The 22,750-nt window shown below is 37.4% G+C and overlaps 2 protein-coding genes across 4 annotated transcripts in view; one reads left to right on the plus strand and one right to left on the minus strand.

Annotated features, from left to right (window-relative positions):
* LOC306881095 (ceramide synthase 2-like) overlaps positions 1 to 22,750 on the plus strand; it is a 385,605-nt gene that overhangs the window by 59,698 nt on the left and 303,157 nt on the right. The window lies entirely within an intron of this gene.
* LOC306881814 (regulator of nonsense transcripts 1-like) lies at positions 1,078 to 22,527 on the minus strand. The gene is made up of 24 exons (XM_079436099.1): positions 22,143 to 22,527; positions 21,033 to 21,169; positions 19,948 to 20,037; positions 19,695 to 19,862; positions 18,242 to 18,422; positions 17,992 to 18,153; positions 16,353 to 16,440; positions 16,002 to 16,100; positions 15,552 to 15,660; positions 12,957 to 13,116; positions 12,752 to 12,870; positions 12,269 to 12,433; positions 11,966 to 12,080; positions 11,512 to 11,655; positions 9,104 to 9,317; positions 8,834 to 8,951; positions 7,911 to 8,067; positions 7,552 to 7,694; positions 6,292 to 6,466; positions 5,989 to 6,070; positions 5,223 to 5,384; positions 4,792 to 5,015; positions 4,535 to 4,657; positions 1,078 to 3,315 (listed from the first exon to the last, which is right to left on the minus strand). The coding sequence occupies exons 1-23, from the start codon at positions 22,311 to 22,313 to the stop codon at positions 4,538 to 4,540; spliced, it is 3,303 nt and encodes a 1,100-aa protein (XP_079292225.1). The 5' UTR covers positions 22,314 to 22,527; the 3' UTR covers positions 1,078 to 3,315; positions 4,535 to 4,537.

Raw genomic sequence — 22,750 nt, forward strand, 5'->3', positions numbered from 1 at the left:
CACACACATATATACATATAAACTGTTAAATGAATTTAAACAGCTAAACATTTTTTTTACCGTCTATGGTGTTATGATATAATAGAAAAAAGTATTTTCAGAAAAACAAAAACATCCTTGATTAAGGTTATTTGCAGTGAAGGGACAGACATACACATGCTTACATCTGAAATATATATATTTTACCTTCCATTAAGTGTAACAGCAAGTAACATGGATTCAGAGCATGTCAGTGAAGTAAAATTCATTTTCAAAGAGCACTAATTAAGTCTGACCTTGTGTGAACTAAGAAAAAAGCTAAATGAACATACAGCACAGTAGATTTTGTGTGATTGATGAAAACGCCACATCAGACCTGCTCCATCACTAAAGAGGATGACACATTGCAGCAGGGAGTTTCTGCAATTAATACAAATTGTTACTTTGGAAAAAAGCAAGTTCTTACTGTAATTATAGGATTTAACATTCCTTCTTTATTAAGGCTAGTACACATCATTAACAAGTGTCTTAAATCTGAACAGACTTTTGCATGCAATTTGCACTGAGCTATGCCTTTTGTCATTTTCACTTCAACTAAATTGAGACCACAGAAATCAGGTTGTGAAAAAGAAACCAAGTATGTGGTCTCCCCTACTCTAATCTAGCATACAACAGGTTAAAAATGCAATGGAAGCTTGTTTCTGCCACAGGATGAAAAATTAAGGTAAGTGTGACTTCTCACAATCCACTTTTTCCTTGCAATTCTGAAAAAAAAAAAGGTCTGAATTGCAAGATAAAATCCACAATTACCATTTTTTATTTTTCATTCCCGTGGCAGAAAAACTAAATTGCAAGATATAAACTCAGAATTAAGAGGGAAAAAAGTAAACTTGGAAGTGCAAGAGTTTTTTTTTTTTTTTTTAAATCGCAATATTTTTTTTCTTGCAATTCTGACAAAAATTTGAATTGCAAATTGCAATCATAACTATTTTTTTATTCTGTGGCAGAAACAAGCTTCCATTTACAAACCCAAAAATGTGTAAACAAAAACAAAAAAGGTGCATTATAGATCATAAACAAGAAAGACGAAGAACTGAATTGGGTGAAAGAAAGCAACATTTATTCATAACGTTACAAGAAGTACATATTGTGGGGGTGAAAACATTTTCCACAAAACAAAATCCTGAATTATACTTCATATCCTGATGTTTCTCCAATGTTCCTCTTCATTGCAAGTTAAAGCATACAAATGTATTGTACATTTCAGTTAAATTTGATGCAATTTTCGCAGCCGAATCTCTTCGTACTCGATAAAAACCAGAATGCATCGCTGTGGATCACCTTGGCCTTGTTGTGGATGTTAGTATCTCATTGTCATTGGCAACAGTTTGGCTGACGTCATATCAAATCTGAGCACTGATATTTACAGTTGAAGTATGAAATGTGAAAACTAAACTGTATTCAGGAATTTCAGAGAACGAGTTGTTTCTAAAACGAGAGGTTAACATGGAAGTCGCGTCAACATTTCTGCGACCTCGGTTATGAACGACTCATGATTGTCTTGTGGGCAAAGGAAAAAAGAGAAAGTGAAGGATGTGAACTTAAAACGAATCTGTGCTCGATGGTATAAAATGCGAGTGGTGGGTGATATTAAACAGTCAAAAGGGCTGCGACTATGGAGTAACAGCAAGGTATAAACACTCCAAAGTAAAAGTACAAAGTTGAGGCGACTGGCATCGGTCGGAACAGATGTTAAAAGCTGCCGTAAAACTCTGAATGGGTCCGTCGAAACCAAATTAACTTGAGCAATTTCCACACTGAGAGAGGTTACGAGAACTTCACGTCAGATAAACTACAAATAAAACTGTGAGCTACTAAGAAGAGGGGGAAAAGCAACTAGTATGGGGGGGGGGAGCAAAACTACAATCTATCACAACAAATAATGAAGGAGGGCATTCTGGAAACACACACACACACCTGTCGGCGGCGTGAAACCGCCCGCTCTCACGGACATCATCATCATAACAACGCAAGAGCGCAAGACTAGCCTCTTACGGTTAGACACACAAACAGCGAGAATATCACCTGTCTGTGCTTCACATAGGTGCGGCGATCTCCTTCTGCTTTCTCTGAGGCGCAACTAAAGCGATTCGGGCACCACGATAATATGACTGCGTCCTGATTGGACAGAATAGCAGTGGGAGGGGTTTACTGTGATTGACACATTTGTCTCAGATTCAGATGATCGAGTTTCCCCTGATTTGATAGTGGGAGGAGTTTGCTTTGATTGACACATCAAATCGAACAGACCCAGATGAAGGAGTTTCACCTGATTTTTGACGCTCCTGACCCACGGTGGTTTGGATCGATTTTTGAAGCCACATCTAAATCAAGCAAGCTAAATCGAGCGGTTCTACTTCACTGCTTTTATTCTAGTTGAACAAAAACCATTTTAAAACAGAGAAAAATAAGAAAGGACAGATCCGTCGGTCCCTCGGCAAGGGAAAGAACACTTAAAAGGAAAAAGAAACATCCCAAAGCCATTTCTACCCCAAATCACCTAGCGGAGAGCGGACGAGATGTGACGGGCCCTCCGTTCGACTCGGCACCTCTACCCTCCTGGACTTCAGGCGGAAAACGTTCCTCAAAGTTGAATCGTCGTTCAGAGTGTCCTAGCACCTCTGGTTGGAGACGAGAGGCGCTCCGAAACAAAACGCCACAACTCTTGCCGCAGACGTCCGTTCTCTCAAAGATGTGCGGTGGTAGAACCTGAATGTCAGATGTCAACTTTGAGGGGAACTCTACTTTCCCCAAAATCAGCTGCTTGAAAAGCGTTTATAATTACTTTAAATACGTCACCCCCTCTCTCAGCTCGTGGAGACGACAGAGCAAGCGTGGTTTTTGCAGGTAGTTTTAAGAGAACTTCATCTTGGCTCCGTCTCTGTTGGCAGGGCAAGGCCTGAGGCTGACGTCGGCAGCCAGGCGAGAGAGAGAGGAGGCCGGGAAGGGCCCCTGCGCTCCAGGAGCCTCCTCCACGTTGCGGAGTTGCAGATCGAAGATCTCGTGTTTGGTCTCCTCCTAACACTGCGTCTCCCCTCTCCTCCCCGTCCTCAACGAATGGTGGATGTAGTCCGCCACTCACACGTTCTCTTTCGTCCTGTCCAGCTTTACTCCCTCCTGTGATTGGTTTGATTCTCTCCTGCTGCTCTCACACCATGGTGCTTCAGTTGTAACAGTGGTAAACGGGCATCCATGTTTGTTCTTTTTTTATATTTACCCATATTTAAAATGCTGATGAACTAAGCTCAGCACAGGCCTAGCTCCTGTTCCAACAACCTGCGGACACAGAGAGAAAACCGACAGCGTTAGCAATGTGGGAACTTACACACACACGAGTTGTTTTCCACTCCTAAATAGCTAGGGCAAAGAGCAAAATGGAACTGAATTAAAAACACAAAGATGTTACAGTAAGCATAATTAGCTACTGATTTTAAAATGAGCAAAAATAGTGAGTGAGTGAAGTGATGTGCGTTTAACCCATGCAAGTGCACACACAAAGTAGTGAACACACACATATTGCTGCGGCGCCCGGGGAGCAGTTGGGGGTTCGGTGCCTTGCTCACCTCAGTCGTGGTATTGAGGGTGAAGAGAGCATTAGTCATTCACTCCCCCACCTACAATCCCTGCCGGACCTGTGACTCGAACCCACAAAATACCCTGCGACTGCCCCTAAAATAGCTTCATGTCTTCAAAATGGGCTCCATGGAAAAGAGGACAAAGAATGTTTTTTTATATTTAGTGTTTTTTATTTAATTTTAGTTCAAGTTATAGAAATAGTTGTTTTTCCATTTTTATTAGTTTTGATTTATTATTAATTTAATTTATTAGTTTATTTTCATTATTTTTTTAAAATGTCTATATAGTATTTATTACATTTTATTTATTAGCTTAAGCTTTAGTGATTTGTGCATGTGCATACCAAAAAAAAAAAAAAAAGGTTTGGCATTGGTAATTTGGTTTGGCATTGAAATTGGTAATTTTTTACAATGTTTTTGAAATAAGTATCTTAAGCTCACAAGGCCTGCATTTATTACAGTAAAAACAGTAATATTGTGAAATATTTTTAAAATTTAAAATAACTATTTTCTAAGTCAATACATCTTAAAATGTAATTGATTGCTGTAATCTAAGCTGTATTTTCAGCACCATTACTCCAGTCTTCAGTGTCACATAATCCTTCAGAAATCATTCTAATTTGATGATTTGCAAATTTTTAAAGAAACATTTCTGGTTTTTATCAATGGTGACAACAGTTGTGCTGCTTCGTATTTTTGTAAAAACTGTGATACATTTTATTTTTCAGGATTCTTTAATAAATAGAAAGTTCAAAAGAACAGCATTTGAAATAGAAATCTTTTGTTACATTGTCTTTACTGTCACTTTTGATCAATTTAATGCACCATTACAGAATAAAAGTATTAATTTCTTTAAAAATGCATATCTGACTCAATAGTGTGTGTGTGTGTGGTCTTCTAAGATGTGTGTGTCATCTTACACTCTAGTACTGTGAGAGTCCAGTCACTCCTCCGTGTTGATATGCCCGTTCGCCCTGGTAGGTGGAATCCTGGGAAAGCGCCACGTCCATCTGGGATTTGAACTCATCACCCAGGTAGCTGTCCTGTTTCACACAAAAGACAAAAACAAGATGTGAAACTACACAATTAACAAAACAAGGTCACTTTAACACAGCCTCAAGAGGCTTATATCTCATATAAAAGTGTGAACATCCCACACAAATGTGAGCAAGTGTACCTGTGAGAGCTCAGGCTGGGACAGTCCAGGCTGGCTCATCTGTGACGGCTGGCTCATGGTGATGTAGGCCTGGGTCAGTGGACCCTGAGAGAAGGGCTGGGACACCAGGTCCTGACTGGCCTGGCTGTTCGGCATGTTGGCCTGCCCACTGCCGTGATTCCCAGTGCCACGGTTCCTCTGACGACCTCCACGACCCCCGGTTTTACCTTTAGGAGCACCACGACCTGTAAGCAGACAGAGAACCGATTACTATCGTATTCCTGATTTAGTTCTGCTACACCTCATCACTCCATCCATAGCTTCTTTCTATATCTCTTTAAAAGTAGCTAATATCATTAAAAAGCCAATACAAAGTGCTGCAACAAAAAGTAATGCTAGTCAAGGTTTCTTGTTCAAAAAGCAGTAGTTTAGTGTTCTGGAGCTTCTCTCACCAGCAGCTGGTCCGTTCACCTGGCCCAGGTACCCAGGCGGAGGCATGGGTGGCATGACCAGATTGTACGGGATGGGGATGTTCATGGAGCCCATCGGGCTCGGCCCAGTTCCGATCATGCCGACCTGGTCATGGGTCTGGAAGTACATATTAGATGGACGCCCTGTAAAGACAGACAAGCAGTGACAAATTACATAGATTTTTTTTCCACAAAAAAGCATTTCAAAAGCAGGTTCATCATTAAACAGTGTTATTTTATTATCATTGATATACTATTATAATTTTTGTTCATATTTTGAATTCGATGATAGTTATTTTTTATATTTACGTTAAAATATTTACATAAAATATAATTATATGATTTGTATTTTTAGATTATATTTTTTGCTTTCACTTTAATTTTAGTTAGTATTTTTTTGTTTTCTCGTCATTTTTATTTGTTTTTTTTTTTATTCATTTTTATTTATTAGTTTTAGATTATTTAGTTTTAAATATTAAGTTTAAAATCAGTTTTCATATTTTATTTCAAATACTTTTTTCTATTTCAAGTGACTTCATGGTTTCAGTTTTAGTTAACGTTAACAGAATAACACTGGAGTCTTTTGGTTGATGCTTAAACTAACCAATTAAATTAGTTTGATCATGTTGATCAACAAGACAAATACCAAATAATAATTTTATTTGTAAATAAGAAACTAAATTAGAACTAATTCACTGCAACTGCATTGTATTGAGATGTGAGAAGTGGTATGTGATTGTTTTCTCACCAGTGCTGCTGCGATCATACACGGATCCAGGAATCATGGCCTCTCTCGCGTCATACATGGCGGTACTCATGAAACGGGCTCCCTGAAACACACATTTCCAATATTAGCAGAAGTATTTTGTGACTTATATGTGTTTATTGTCCTTATTTGAAACTTCTTTGTTACCTTTAGGGTCAATGTAATGTTACAGATGCATACACTAATAATGCATATTGTAATGAACCATCTTTGCATGCACGAAAAGCATGAAAAGAATATTTCTGAGCCAGAAGTAACCCTGATTTGTGTGTGTGTGTTACTCACAGGATTGATGGTGTTGACCAGCTTGCGTGGTTTGCTGAACTGCATGAGGCTCTCTCTCAGGTTGTTCAGAGGTCCTTCCACCAGAACCTTCTGCTCCTTGTAGTAGTTGAGCAGGTGGTTCCACAGAGGCTGCTTGGACAGAGCCTTAGGATTGCCCACAATGATCACGCCATATCTGCACACATACACACACATTTGAGCACATGACTAGAGCTATCCACCTAAATTTGTTATTTATTCACACATTTTACTTGAAGGAAAACACACTGTAAATCAGGTACATACAAAAATACATATTTCCCCCCCAAACTTTGTTTTCCATTTACATTTTTCTGTATTCCATTTTAATGACTTAATTACATTTTAATAACCAAAAAGCATGTCTAATAAATTGAATAAATACAATTTTTTCAATTTAAAGCAATAATATAATAAAATTAATTAGCAATAAATAATGCAATAAAATTATTTAGCAATAATATTGCCCTATGAAATGTGTTTCATCGTCTCAGAAATTCTGTTGTCTATTTGACTTTTTCTGGGTTTTATGCTTTATAATTAAAAGCAAATTTATCATCGGAGACAATTAAATTTAATTTAAGTGATTTAATTATTTTTTTTTTATTTAAAATCAAATGAAAATGTCCTTTTATTTTTTGACAAAGTGCTGCACAAAAAGGTTTACTGTTTAAATTAAAATATGAAGGAAAAATTGTGATTTTTTTATAAATACTTTTTAATGAAATACATTATCTATTACTACTTAAAGCAGCACATACACTCTAGATAGAAAACATAATTAATGCATATAACAAAACATAAGAAATGTAATTATCATTATTTCTTTAAATAAAACCAAACTTTTATTTTGGTGGGTTGTAGTTTTTGTGTGTATCTGACCATAGTTTTTCTCAAATTAAATGGTGAAATGCTGGTGAAGTGACTCTCAGAGCAGCTCTGGAGATGTTTGTGAGATTGTGAGATCTCTTATAGTGAGATGACAGACACTGAAAACACCACAAACATCATGTGTGCTTCAGTGTGAGCACTAGATGAAACTGAGACACGCAAAGATTATAGCCCTATTTTTGATTTATTCTGCCAAAATTTGCCATATTCTGTTCCATTTTTCTGACTGGATTCTGTGATTTTGTCTGTGTTAAACTCATCTCTGCTGTGCATACAGACACCTGAATGATACTGACTGTAAAATGAGGTGTAATAAATCACTGCACCTTACTTTAAGTGTGCTATTGTTACCTGGCTCTGGTCAGCGCCACATTGAGACGTCGTGGGTCGTTCAGGAAGCCGATGCCCTGGTGCTCGTTAGCTCTGACACAAGACAGGATGATGAAGTCCTTCTCTCTGCCCTGGAACGCATCCACGCTGGCGATCTCCACCTCCTGTAGACACACAGAGGCATCAATACATCACTGACACGCTGCTGTGTGATACTGGATGTCAAACAGCTATTAAAAACTTCCAGTACTACAGCATTAACCCTCTTACACCAAAATGCGCTTTTCTTGACACCCTAAATTGCCACAGTGAGTGTCTAGAATACACTTATGCAACAGAACGGCTGAAATCAGTCTGCAGGTGTTGTTTGGACTCTGTACCTGGTATAGTTTGGTGTGCAGGGAGCCGCTGAACTGCATGTACTGCACCAGGTAAGAGCGCTGGCCCTCATATGGTGTAATGATGCCGATCTGGTCGGGTTTGGCTCCGGCCTTCAGCAGACGGGTGGTGATCTTCTCCACATTAGCAGCCTCAGTCCTGAACACAGAGAGAAGATTTTATTAGACTGGCCCTTTGAATGAGCTTCATCTAATGCTGGTAAGGAGCATTTATGAATAAGCTTATGAATTTTCAAAGGTTTCTGTTATTCCAGTAGTCTCACATAACCAGACTTTTGACTGATGGCATAAATTCCCGTATACAAGAAGAGGCTAACTGACCGACATACACACACACACACACACACACACACACACACACACACACATATATATATACACATACATACATACATATATATATATATATATATATATATATTCATATACATATACATTTTAACGTTTCATTTGAGTAAAACTAGCCTCATATCACACAGAAATTGAAAGGTATTCATGACAACCCGTCAAAATAAAAGTTCGGTTTAACTTGAAGACACTGTGCCTGAGATATTGTTCAGTAGAATGTACATAATACTATAAATACTATTAGTACTACTAACATTTTTAAGGAATAATCACACAACATTTCTTCCATGTTTTAGTGCTAATAGTAAATCCCCTTTGTTTGCCAAAAAATAAAGTTTAATTTTCAAAGCAGCTCTACAGGAAGTTATGCTGTTGTGTCTGTAACATTGATATATACAGGAATATAGTTTTTTTTTCCCCCACTACTCTGACCCTGACTCCCAGAAACAGTATGAAGCCAATGTATCAGATTGAGTCTTGCTGTTTTGAGAAAGTATTGCGTGTACAATACGCATCAGATATTTGTGTTGAGAGTGGGTTATGATGTTCAAATGTACCTGTTGAGATAGGAGGTGCCAGAGCTTGCGATCTCTTCCTGGCCCTGAGTTACATAGAAAAACATGGGCTTATCGGGCTGAGGCCACTGGAAGTCAAAGCCTTTCTTGATGCGATCGGCTGGAGAACAGAACAGAACATCATAATGAACATCATGTGGCTACACACAAATTTTGTCTTTAAGTAACTAAACAAAACTATTTATACTGAATGTAATGCAATATCAGCAACATAGAACTATATGCAAAAAAATAAAACTTGAGATGATATACCGGCGGTGACCCCGTTCTGCAGAGAGCCCTCGTAGAAGATGTTTGACGGGAACGCACTGAGGGCCGGGTGCATGCGGTACTGCACCTGCAGACGGATGGGTCTGATGCCCAGGACCACCAGCCTCTCAAACAGAGACTGAGACAGACCTGCTTTAGCCGCCTTCTTGCACATGACCACAGGACCCAGCTGACAGTGGTCACCCACTAGAATCAGCTGTCAAACAGAAGCAACAATACAGTTACTAAACAGAAAATTTACAATTACATAGAAGAGTGTACACTAAATTTGAAGTACCATATTTTCCAGAATATGTCACTTTTTAACATCTAAAAATTGCTGTATATACTTATAATGAAAATAACTTATTTATAGAAATGTTTATGTTCCTACTTTTGTTCACTTTTAATCTCTATAATCACAGCAAAGTAGAAAAACACTGTAGTTTAGATATATTTTTTCTTGTTAGTAAGTCATTAATGATCTTTATTTTTCAAATGTAGAAAATAATGGTCATTAATGTAAGTAAGCTTGTTAGGAAAGTAATGAATGTCAAGTTTATTAATATACAATTCCTATTCCTAGTCATTTGGTTTCACTTCAAATTCCTTTAGGCTTGGATGGGATTTATAGTAAATGTTTTTATATTGTCTTTTTTTCCCAATTTAATACTTATATTTTTAATTCTTGTTCTGTATACAATTAAAATCAATGTTATTTATAAAGATATTATAGTTTTTATTAATATTCTGAACTATTTTTTATTTTGTTTTCATTTTAATTGTAGTTAAGTTAATTTTTATTTTTGTTTTGATTTTAATGATTTTAGTACATCAAGTTAAACTAAACAAACTTGATAAATGTTGCCTTGGCAACTAGCTCAAATGATTTTTAAAAAATATTTTCATTTAAGGTTATTTCAAGTATGAATTTAGGTTTAGTTAACTATAGTAACCTATAATAATTATGGCTGTCAGTCGATTACATTTTTTAATCTAATTAATTACATGATGCCGATTAATTAACTTAATCAATCGCAAGTTACATTTGGCTGTGAAAATACCCCCAAAAGATTATTTGGAAGTCGTGTCCTAATGGATAGAGAGTTGGACTTGTAACCTGAAGGTCGTGGGTTTGAGTCTCAGGTCCAGCAGGGATTGTAGGTGGGGGGGGGGGGGGAGTGAATAACCAACACTCTCTCCATCCTCAATACCACGACTGAGGTGAGACCCTTGAGCAAGGCACCAAACCCCCAATTGCAAAATTTATTCCACAAACATTTAGGCTACAACGGCCTAACAAACTATGGAACATAAAAGAAGATAATTTGAGAAACATCTCTATTTTTTTTCTCTGTTCATGCAATGGAAGTCATTGTAACCAACAGTCTTTAAAATATCTTCTTTTATGTTCCCCAAAAAGAAAGCAAGTCATTCAGGTTTGAGTAAATGACATAATTAAAAAAATTTGGGTGAACTCTTTTTAAAGCCCCCCCCCCCCCTTTTTTTTTAATTATTTTAATTTTTTTATTAAATAATACTCTAAATAAGAAACTAAAATTGCCAGCAGGTGGCGGTAAATGTCTTTATGAGTCTTTCATTAATTCGATTCGTTCAAACGGCTGATTCCTTCAGGAAATCAGTAAATGGTGTGAAAGGGCCTTTGAATCATTGATTCACCTGATTCTTTCAAAACATGGATTCATTCAGAAACGTAACACTGCTGTGTTGCTCAGAGACGCACAACAGTTCTGCTGTGGCTTTATAGGTAATAATTTTGTTGGCAAAACTGAGCAAAAACAGACAATATTTTGTTTAAAATATATAAAACAATATAAACTTCTTATTTACTGAACTGTTGTATAAAATCACATTTGACCTAATCTTCAGGACAAAAACAGCACTCATGTCATATTGCTCTTGCTGCTCGTATTTGATCTCTTATCATGTGAAATAAATATGAGACAAACTCATGCAGGAGCATCTTTGCCCCAAAATCTTGAATTTTAGGGCATTACTGCATTTATGGAGTTTTTGCCATGCATCATATTTGTCAGCAGTCGACTGTATGAAATGTAAGATTATGTACCGGTCTGGGGGCAGGGCCAGTACGTTAACTGCATATTTTAAATCGCATTATTTTTTCATAACTAATTAAGTTAACCCGTTAAACTGAGCCTTAATAATATCTAATAATTTTTTGTGAAGTGAGTGGAACTAATACACGTTTTGTTATCAGCAATTTACATTACTTCTGAATTTATATATAAAATATAACTTTTTTTTTCTTCAACAGTGCAATTTTGACCCAGTGTGACATGTATTCAAATGACTTTTCCGGAAAATAAGGTATATTTGGATTATGTAAAGTCTGTGTGCAAACATAGTGTGAAAATTTGCCCGTCACATACCTGTTTGGCCCCGAGGACCACTGGCACCATGCACTCAGGCTCCGTGGCCTGTGTGCTCTCATCGATGAGGATGGAACGGAACTGCATCTTAGCCAGGCGAGGGTCACCCGCACCCACACATGTGCAGCAGATCACATCTGCATTCTGAGAAACAGAGAGAGAACAAGATGTTTGCAGGCCTCTGTCACGGGTGGGCTGATGGATCATTTGTACAAAGAAAAAAAATCAGCTTTTTCATAGAACACTGTGTGTGCGTGCTAATTGCAGGGGAAAAATGCACCACACAAAAACATGCCCCATTTCCTTTGCCAAAGAAAACGGCTTAAGCATTATTGTGCTCCACCGCCTGCAGCGTTTATATAAATAAACGCACTAAAAATGCACAAGAAAAGCTTCACGTGCAACTCCAGCATTTAGTGTCTATCAGTGTTTTAAAGTGCAGTTAGACAGGTACCATGAGCAGCTCTCTCTCAGCGGTTCGTTTGAGAGCTCGGTAACGTTTCTCGTCAGAAGACGACAGCTCGCCAGTTTCATCCTTCAGCTGCTGCAGTTTCTGCAACTCCGGCATGCTGCAAAAAAAAGACAGACACACATCATAATATCTCTGCCACGCTGCCAAGCATTAGAAATTAAATAGTCATTGCTGGATTAAGGTTAAAAAAAATCTCATCTGAGTGACAACAAAAGGGATGCCAACCTTTCATAACAAATACACAAAGGATCAAATAATGAGCATTAAGAACAGAAATGCCTGTACCTATCCATGTTGCGGATCTGATTGTGCAGAGCCAGGAAAGACACAGGGGAATCGATGGCCTCACGACTCTTAGCGCACAGACGAACCACCTTCAGCCCCGTCTGATGGATCTTCTCTGTTAGCTGGTCCACTGCGATGTTACTCGGAGCACAAACCAGCACCGGACTAAACCATGAAACAGACACAAAGCAAAAACTCAGTTGACATTATAGGGCCATATTTCCATTTTCTCTTTACATCTTCCTAGATTCAGTTTTTTTCCTTTATCATTTTTGTTTTGTAAAAAATTAATTTTGGATACGTTTTAATGGTAAAATTCAATTTTACAAATGAAAAGCATGTGTTGTATGATTTAATTCAGACTTATTATGTGTTACATTGACAGTGTTGGGTAAGTTACAAAAAAAAGTAATCCACTACAAATTGCAATTTCATGACATTACTGCATTAATGCATTTAAAAAGTAGTCAGAACATGTCTCACCCATTGCCCTGTCTGGCCAGATGGTAGACGATGGTGGCAGAGGTGACAGTCTTGCCGGTTCCTGGAGGCCCCTGGATCAGACTGAGGGGTCGCTGCAGCACCGTCTTCACAGCATAAACCTACATCGTTCCAAAACACCTTGAGTCTCAGAAACCTGACGAGGAAGGTCTGAATCAGAGGAAGGGGGCTTTAGATAGCCCTGTACCTGCGAGTGGTTGAGGTCTGGCAGGCCCTGCGCAGTGAAGCGTTTGGGCAGCTGGCATTTGATGATAACGTCCTCCACCTCGTGACCCAGCAGCTTGTGATAGATGTAGCCGGACACAGAGGTCTCGTCCACAGCAAACGTCTTCAGGGCGCTCTGCATGCTTCATTAAACAAAGAAAAAGTTTAACTTTGTGTCCACCAGCTTCACAGATTTTTAGACTATTTCACATAATAGTTCATCTGAAAATGATAATTTCAACAAAAAGGTGTTTTTTCTATACAATTACAATTAATCAGGACTGGAGCTTTCAAGCTTTGAAAAAGATGCAAATAAAGTATCACAGGAGGAGTCTGAGAGACTCGTGCATGAAATATGTACCTTGTGCTAGGGCTGTGCGATTTGGGGAAAATATCTAATTGCGTTTTTTTTGACAGATATTGCGATTTGATTTGTGATTTTAAATTTGCAAAGTCAAGCTTCAGCTCAATATTGTCAATAATGTGCAGCACAGTATGAGTATCGTTACCCTGCTGAAAAAACAAAAACAAACAAAAAAATGTTTTTATGGAAACATTCTTACTGTTTCCATAAAAAACATTACAAAATTCCTTTTTGTTTTGGGCATTATTCCAATAGGAATTACTGTTGTTCTATTGGTTGCCATCTGCTAGATTACATCCCACCAATAGAATGCATCAAATACCAGTAGATTATATATGCTATATATATTATTTATACCATTATAGTTTACATTAAAACCAATACAATTCCCATTATAACCCTTAAATGCATTAAATTTTCTATTGTGTTTTGGGGGGGGGGTTCTACTGGTTTTTTTTTTGTTAGGGAAGATTATAATGGCATTACTACTTTTACAGAATTACTGAATTTCACAGGAAAGATTTGTTTATTTTTTATAAATAAAGAACTGTATTTCTTTAGTCAATTATTAAAGTATTACATGTTACACGGGCTGATTTATTCATTTTTAAGTATTTGGGATACTTAAGTAAGTGGGAAATGTGCTGAATGTTTTATTTCATCCAAGTGAAATTGGAAAGCAGTTAGACTTAATTTACATTCGTTTTAAACGCGGAGCCAGGCTCGAGTTTACACAGGTTGCGCGCGTGCATCAGGCCTCATTCATATTGCCAGATGCGCTTGTGCCGGGCTCGAGACCGTGAGTATAAAAGAGCATTACGAGACAGGCTGCGTGTTTGCGGCTCGTCCGTGAGACGCGGGAGACGCGCAGCGTGGGGCAGAGCGGAGTGAGTATGAGAAGTATTCAGAGACACGGGCTGTGTGAGCGGTCTTCTGAATTAGCGAACATGCATTATAAACTTATTTCAAATTAATCTGTTGGAAAGATAAAACATGTAAGATAAAGTTCATGTTGCCTACTAATAAAAACATCTAAAAATGTATCTTTTATTCTCCAGTACTGAAAGGAGAACCGATAAGGGAGCTCTTGATATGCGTTGTGACGCAGCTCTTGCAAATTACCTTTTTTGTTCGTTGTCTGTCATTTCGAAGCTGTAGTTACATACATTTTTCTTTAGTTTTAATTTGCCTAACTGTCGATCTGACCCTTTTTAAATGGTGGGTGTTTACGCAGTTGGCTAGAGCAGTGCTGATCGGGGAGAACGGAGGTGCGCTCACTCTATTGGTTAGTAAGACCGCCACTCATGGCTGGCAGTCATGCATATGATCTGGAACAGAGTAATATCGCGTCCACATTGCAGGCTTTGCGATTAGCAAATCGCAACGTCTCAAATCGCGATTGCGATTCGATTAATCGCACAGCCCTACCTTGTGCAGTCATTTGATAACTTAATGTGAAAAACAGTAGTTTGTTATGCAATTATGCAATCACTCATGATCTTGTAAAATCTTTTTAGACTCAGAAAGCTTTAGTCTCCATTGACTGTAATTGCATAATTATCTAGGTTAACTAAACTAAAACTAACAAAAATAAAAACACATTTCTGTTACATAAAATAAACTTTAACAGAAACAAAATTAATAATAAACGAATTAAATTCAGCTAGCTTCAGTATTTCTCTTTTTTATTTAGTTGAACTTGATGTACTATAAATTAAAATGAATAAAAACCACAAACTATGAAAATGACAAAAACTATTTTTATAAATTGGAAATTAAAATAAAACTAAATACTATTTTAATTAATAAAGCAAAAAAGGTATCCCATGACACTAAGATAACACTGATGCATGGATAAAACCAGAATATTCTTCATGATTTTATTCAGTCAACAAAAAAGTAATTCAAGTTTGGACTAAAATGATGGAAAGCAAATGAAAGCAATTTTCATTTTCGGGGTGAATAAGATAATTTAAAAAAAAAAAGTATTTTATTTTAGCTAGTTGAAATGTCAACATTTTTCATTTTTATTTACTTAGAACTTGATGTACAAAAATAAACTAAAATAATAAACTAATAAAAACTGTATATAATTTAATATAAAAACAATTTGACATACATATATACACACACAAACATATATATATATATAAAATTTAATGGACTACATATAGTTTGGACTAGTGAATGTGTATAAGTAATAGTAGGACCAACCGGTCAAAAGATGTTGACTTCCAGACAAAGTCCACCTGGAAGTTATGCGGCACCTCCACAGGTGCACCAGCACTGCTGCGCAGCTCGATGGCGATTTCATCTCCATAATCTAAAAGGATCTCGGTTAAGGAATCAACCGTATAATATAGCGCCCTGTGAGACACTTACATACTCGTACATCAAAACAGCACAGTAAGAACATGCTACTGACTTTCTGCTGATATAAAGAGTGCCTACAAAACTCATGGTCACGATGCAAGTGTGTTGTCTGAGTTTTGCTTTGCAGAGGTTGCAATTATGTTGCTATGCAGTTGCTAGGGTGTTCTGGGTGGTTGCTTGTCAAGTCATTAATCCCAAGTATAAGCAATGCATGCCTAAGCACATTATCAAGACAAAATAACAGCTGTCATTGTGTGACAACAGCAAGTTTGATCTTTGCTGAAAGGATACTGTCCGGGACTTTGATGACGTGTCCGATCCCTTTCCACAGCGGAGCCAAGTCTCCCTTATACCGCAGACAGATCTCGTCTCCTTGCATCAGTCGCATGTCTGATAAACATCACCCACACAGAGAAACCACTTTCAGATAGACATTTTGCAGATTTCTGCTCTAATAACAATAATAGAGCTATATATCCATCACATACACAGTACAGCACCACAAACACACATGCACACACACGCGCGCGCGCACACTCAGGTCCGTGCACACATCGATGAGGGATGCATGGGACACGGTGTTAGGGATGGGATGGATATGAACCACTGGTAGACACAGAAGATGCTGAAAGTAAATATTACCACCTGAGTCCGTCTTGGGCAGAGTGAAATAAGCTATCCGCTTTTTATTCAGTCCCAAATCCCACCTCACTGTTATATTGTCTTGAGTCTGAAGTAAAAAGACAGGACACAAGCAAGCAGAATAAATATCAAATTTCTCACATTAAATCTGATTCTGTATTTGGACTTTGCAATTATAAACAACCTTTCTAAGAGAAAAGAAACTCATGTACAAGGAAAGATAAATCAAAAAGATCCAGATAGATTAAATAGAATTTAAAATTAAAATAAAGAAATGGGGCTGAACAATTAATTGAAATAAAACAGGAATCACAATATAATTTATAAATATACATTTAGATACATAGATATGAAATGTCATCTCGTAGGAAAATGATATCACAGTTCAAATTGCAATCACAATATGATAAATTAATTGCACCAGAATTTTGGCAGTTAGAATCAGAATTTAGTCAAAAATCACTTTCTGCTTGCAAAAATGTGCAACAGATGCGTTCAGAAATTAAAATCCCATCCATTCTGTACTAGCTGTAAGTCAGCATGTTTTTAGCTTCATTTTTATGAAATCATATTTAAATGACAAATTCCTGGTGAAGAACAACACTACCCATAATCGTTAAAAATCCTCCAATCACAATCATGGCTGTTACCATAGTCTAACAGTGACTACTCAATCCCATGAAGCACTAAGAATAATAATGATAATAATAATAATAATAATAAGAGGAAGAAGTGTATTAATAAGAAGAATATAAAACACACTAAGTATTAATGAGCTGCTGGGTTCATGAATATTAATCAGGTTGTCTGTGTTCACTCGAACTGATTCGCTGAAATCAAAACAGGGGAAATAATAGGCGAGCGCCAGCCAATGAGATTGTCGTTTGCGCATTAGGTCCGCCCACTACCAGAGAACCCAGCAGTTCTTAAAAGCTGAAGAATTCAAAAGGAAAATACAACAAAGGAGATCGTATACATGTAGCGCATCAATTCTGCATGTATGTAAGACTCTCTCGCTCTTTCTTTCTTTGCGTGTGCGACGACGAGACATGCCCCTTCACACTAGAGTTTACGTCAAATACAGGTGCGCTGCGCATCCATTCAGACGATCTGAAAAATAGCACAGATTGCTTGACGGAGAGTGAAACTCTGAAGCGTTCAGTCAGTGTGTTCGGCGAGTTAAAATATATCTGTGCTAAACTTATACTTAGCCTCCAACTTAACACACTGGCGAGGAAAATCTGAGAATTTATTAGCCAGTGGCTGATAGTAGTAATCATTTAGTCGCATATACGAAAGATTTACATTGTATCATTGATTTACAATGATCGCATTGTAGAGGGTTGGTTGGTTTGAATCAAATGTTGTAATGCTGAGATTTATTTCAGAGCTAGTTGGTCTGGTTCATGGCTGAACTATTTATTGATTTTTTTTTTTTTTTTTTCCTATGAAGAAAATGAATGGGAAAATTTATTTCACTTTTGAAAAAGTGAACGGCCCTTGTTGCACTCCATAGTTCAAGCAGAATGTTGACCAAAAAATAATAATAATTACTAACGCAATCATCATCATATCAGTGTTATTGCATCTTCACTAGTTTAACCACAGGAATAACTGAAGAGCAGGAAGGTTTTCATACTTGGGACTCTTTGAGTTTCTTGTCATAGTCAGCCTCTAGTTTGACCAGCGGCCCAAAGATGTTCTGGTACTGATATGCGTCTTCGTATCGCAGCAGAACGTGCTGAGGCTCCTCATCCACTCCAGGTTTCTCCAAATCTTCTAGGGTCGCTGTTGGGTTTTCCTGCAAACATGACAGAACGTACAGTCATACAACAATAGGATGCTCAAAACTGCGTTCGTATTCATAAGAAAGCAGTAAATCACAGTACCTTCCAGAGCTCCTCGAGTTTATTGATCTGCTGTGCTGTGATCTGACGGGCCCTCAGCTGCTCCTGCTCAGACGGGATCTTCACGAGCCAGGACAGGAAGCAGCGGTCCTGGATGAGGGGCTGCCACTGAGAGCTGTCCCAATTAATGTCCTTCAGACTGCTCTGACTGGCACAAGGCTGCCTAAGCACACAAACAAACAAACACACACCCATGAGACGGAGGCAGTGCACACGCTTGATAAGCAATGGTTGATAGCTTCTGATAAAACCAGCACCAGATTATAAAAAAATGTAAATAAAAAAAAGATTGTTGTGGTTTCACAGCTTCAAGTGGTGCGATTAAATTTACACTAAACATTTAAAACAAAATATTAAAATTAATTTTAAAAAAATCATCCAGTCTTCTGGAAAAATGGAGGAAATGGGTTGAATTTGTATCAAAAAGAAGGTCGGATTTGGTTGCTACATAAATAAGAGGAGATGAATATATAGAATAACGACTTTAATGAAAGTCATTTCAGTTTATTTTGAATTTAATTTAATTAGGCCACACATTCTGTCCCTGGATGTAGAGTTACTATGTCTACCTTTATTTTATTTTGTTTATCTAATATTTTATTTTATATGTGTATATTTTATATACTATTTAATATTTTATTATGACTATTATTCCAATTAATTTATCTGTATACATTTTTGTTGACCTTTTTTTTATAAAAGAAAAAAAAACAGGCAATTATTCTTATGTTCATATTGTAAAATATACTCTATGATTGTATGATTGAGTACTATATGTAAATTGAAATATGGTTTATGTTTGTACACCTATGACTGCTTGAATTAAATATTAAATAAAATCCATTCAGTTAACATGAGAGGTAAACTTCAGAAGAAAAAAAAAGCATTTTTAATACAAACTATTTATTACAATGATATAACAATATTTCATATATTTTAGGGAAATAAAATATTTATAAAAATGACAAAAACGTTTAGGCATTTACCTATCAATATGCAATGAATCAAACACATTAAAAGCAATTATGCTAGAACACAAGGTACATGTTGTACTGACCTGGTTTCTTACTCACACCCAGTTTCATTTTGTAAAAATGAAAATACATGGGACTTTCCCATTTCACATTTTCAGTAAGCATGTACCATCACAGATGCAAGAGTCTAAAAGCGCAATATTAACAGTTTAAAAGCCTTAAATCAATCTTGTAAATACAGATTGTGTCATACTCAAACAATAAAGAGGAAATCTAGCAGGTAGCAAAGCATATTTAATTTTTTTTGGTATTACTAAAACCAATAACTAAAACTCCCTTTATTTACCGATGCCTAAAAGACATCAAATTAGATTTGGGTCAACCTAATCAAAATAAACTTTTCCCAGAATTACTGAATTTGAGTTTGTGAGTCAGAATGAAATGCTTTGCAAATGTTTCACCTGCACAGAAGCACCACGACAGAGTCGGCTTTAGCTGGGATGAAGCCGAGCAGGAAGACATTACGGCAGCCGCAGTTATAGCACTCCAGAACCGTCTCTCCCAGCGGTCCGTCCTTGTGCAGCGTCACCTCCTTACATTTGGCCCTCACCAAGTGGTTCACAATATGACTTGAGAAAACAAATGTGACAAAAATAATAATTTTAAGTTTTAACAATGCTTTGGTTAACCAAATTAATGGACTGGTGGACTCACCTGCCAGAGGTGTTACCGCGGCCGTTGCAGAACCATTTCTTGCTGGTGTTGCAATAGACCACACATGCTGGATCATGGATGCCACAGTAGCTGCAAACATACAAAACAAAAACCAGCCCACAAAATGATCATATTTACGTACAATACCATTCAAAATTGTGAGTCAGTATGATTTATTAAAGTTTCCTAGTCTTTTCTGCTAACCAAGGATGCATTTATTTGAATAAAAATACAGTAAATGCAGTAATACAGTGAAATAATATTACAATTTCAAATAACTGCTTTCTATTTTAAAATGTAATGTATTCCTGTGATGCGCAGCTGTATTTTCAGCATCATTACTCCAGTCTTCAGTGTCACATGATCCTTCAGAAATCATTCTAATATACTGATTTACAGCTCAAGACACATTTCTGATTATTATCAATGTTAAAAACGTGGAAACCATGGTACATCATTTTTTAGGAATCTTTGATGAACAAAGTTCAAAATATTGGATATTTGATTATAATCAGATATATTCAAACGTAATATTTGAAATCCAAATATTTGAAATAGGAATCTTTTGTAACATTATAAAAGTATGTACCTTCACTTTTGATCAATTTAATGCATCCGTGTGGAATAAAAATATTAATTTCTTTAAAATAAAAATCTTACCAACTCACACGTTTGATAGGTAGTCTATGTACAAACAAATTATGAATGTTTAAAAAAAGTAAAATTGAAACTGGGAAATTTTGTGGAAAATAATGACAATGTCAAGTCCGAAAATATACACTTCCCTTTACGCAGTCATAAATTATAACCTAAAATCTTGCTAATAAAGAACTATTTCTAAATCAAAAGACCTACATCAAGCATAGTGTACAATCTGAGGGGTCATGTATCACCTTTTACATAAATAAGTTGCCTGGGACAACTGACATTTATTCAGCACAGTGTCATTACACAAAGAATACTGTGAGTGACCAACCAGAGGTAAGCATTTCAGAGAATTGTGCATTATTTGATCTCTCTCACAGCTACAGACACATAATTATTGATTACAGCGTGAAAGATCAGGGCAGGTGTGTCATCCGTACCTGCAGGCGTGCACCGGCAGATCTTTAGTGTAGTAAGTATCTTCCTCATCCTCCTCAAAGTTCAGCTCGGCCAGAAGTTGGCTGGTCTTCACCACTGCATCCTCTCCATTGGGCAGAACACCATCAGGACCATTCACCTAAACACAAAACAATTCACCTTTAACGCCACTATATCTACAAGCAAATCTCAAATTGTACAAGCGTGAAAACAGGAGATTCAATCCAGTGCACATTTCACCCTCAAATCACACACATCTGCAACTTACACCAGCAGAAACGCAGTTAAATCAAGTACAAATGCACACCTGATTTACTAAAACAACCTGACTAACACACGTTTGAAAGCTACAGTTAATGCACAAAAATCAGATAAAACACACCTTATTATAAAAGAAAACATAACAACAATTTAACTAAATAATTTCCATTTAAACACACCAAAACACCTGCAAGCTATAATTACCATACAAAAGAAACCCCTGTAATCTAAACAGGTGTAGTTCAAAGTCCTTCTTAAACAAATAAATGTGAGATAAACCTGTGACATAAACAATGTAACACGTGTCAAAAATCAAATGAGATGTTATTATAACACCAAAATAGTTAATAAATATCTCACACCACTATAACATCAACACAGTAAACAAAAACACACCTGTCAGCTGCAGCTAACACAAGCTATCAGTAATAAAACCACATCTCTGAAAATAAGCTGTTATAACATGCTGTTTAATGCTATAAGAAAATTTGTTTATTATTAACACCAATGCAGTCCCTCTGAAAGTAAGCAAATACACCTGAGATCTGTAGCTAAACAACCAAAACAAGCTATTTGACGTAACGTATTTCACCATCGATAACAACATGAGAGCTATTACATGTAGTTTAATTTATAAGCAAATTAAATTTGTATTTGTAGAGTACTTTAGTTCACAAAAGTCCCTCTGACAACTCTCTCTCTCTCTCTCTCTCTCTCTCTCTCTTCTGGCGGCCTGTTGTCGTTGCTAACGCTACCGCGCGGCTAACGCCTGCTAGCTCGCCATATTTGGACTCAAACGCGTTGAGGGCCGCCTGACAGAAGGCTCGATTGTGTGTTTTGTGTGTTTATACCTGGTTGTCGTGTTGACTCTGGGTCTGGCCTTGAGTTTGGGTCTGGCTGGGCAGCGTGAAGTCGGTGAACTCGAACTCGGAGCCCTGCGTGTCGGCCCCGAGCAGCTCCGCTTCCTCCGTGTCCAGGAAGGTGAGCGTCTGCGAGCTCGGCCCGTACGCCTCCACACTCATCTTTTTCTGGCTTTGCTGGCCGCCTTTTCACAGAAAACACCGAATAATCCCTCAGCGGTGCGGGTAAACGAGCGACCGAAGCGCGTCGGGCGACGTTTGTTTTGGTTCGAAGGGAAGAGAAGGAAACGGCGCGCGACGGACTCGTGCAGAAATGAAAACGATTCCGGAGAAGACTAGACTCTCACTCGAGCGTGGTGACGTCACGGGCGAGCGCGACCGACGTGGAGCGCACAAACGCGATGACGTCTACACACATTCGCTGTTTTGCAGGAAAAGGGCTATTTTGTTTTGTAAATATATTGCTGTCAGGAAAATACAGACCATTATAGAGCTTCTGTTAACGGCACATTGTTTAAAAATAGTGGTTTAGCACTTCTGAAATATTATATGAATTTTATGAAAAACATTTGGCCCAAATAAGCCGACTTTGGTTTTGC

The sequence above is a fragment of the Barbus barbus genome (genome assembly GCF_936440315.1).
Source record: "Barbus barbus genome assembly, chromosome: 15".
Lineage (NCBI taxonomy): Eukaryota > Metazoa > Chordata > Actinopteri > Cypriniformes > Cyprinidae > Barbus > Barbus barbus.

Coding starts and splice junctions, on each gene's coding strand:
- LOC306881814 (XM_079436099.1), bottom strand. CDS start 22,313: ATGAGTGTGGAGGCGTACGGGCCGAGCTCGCAGACGCTCACCTTCCTG. Junction 16,441..17,991: donor AGAAACTCAAAGAGTCCCAA/GTATGAAAACCT, acceptor TTTTTACTTCAG/ACTCAAGACAATATAACAGT. Junction 7,695..7,910: donor TGCACACCAAACTATACCAG/GTACAGAGTCCA, acceptor GTGTGTCTACAG/GAGGTGGAGATCGCCAGCGT.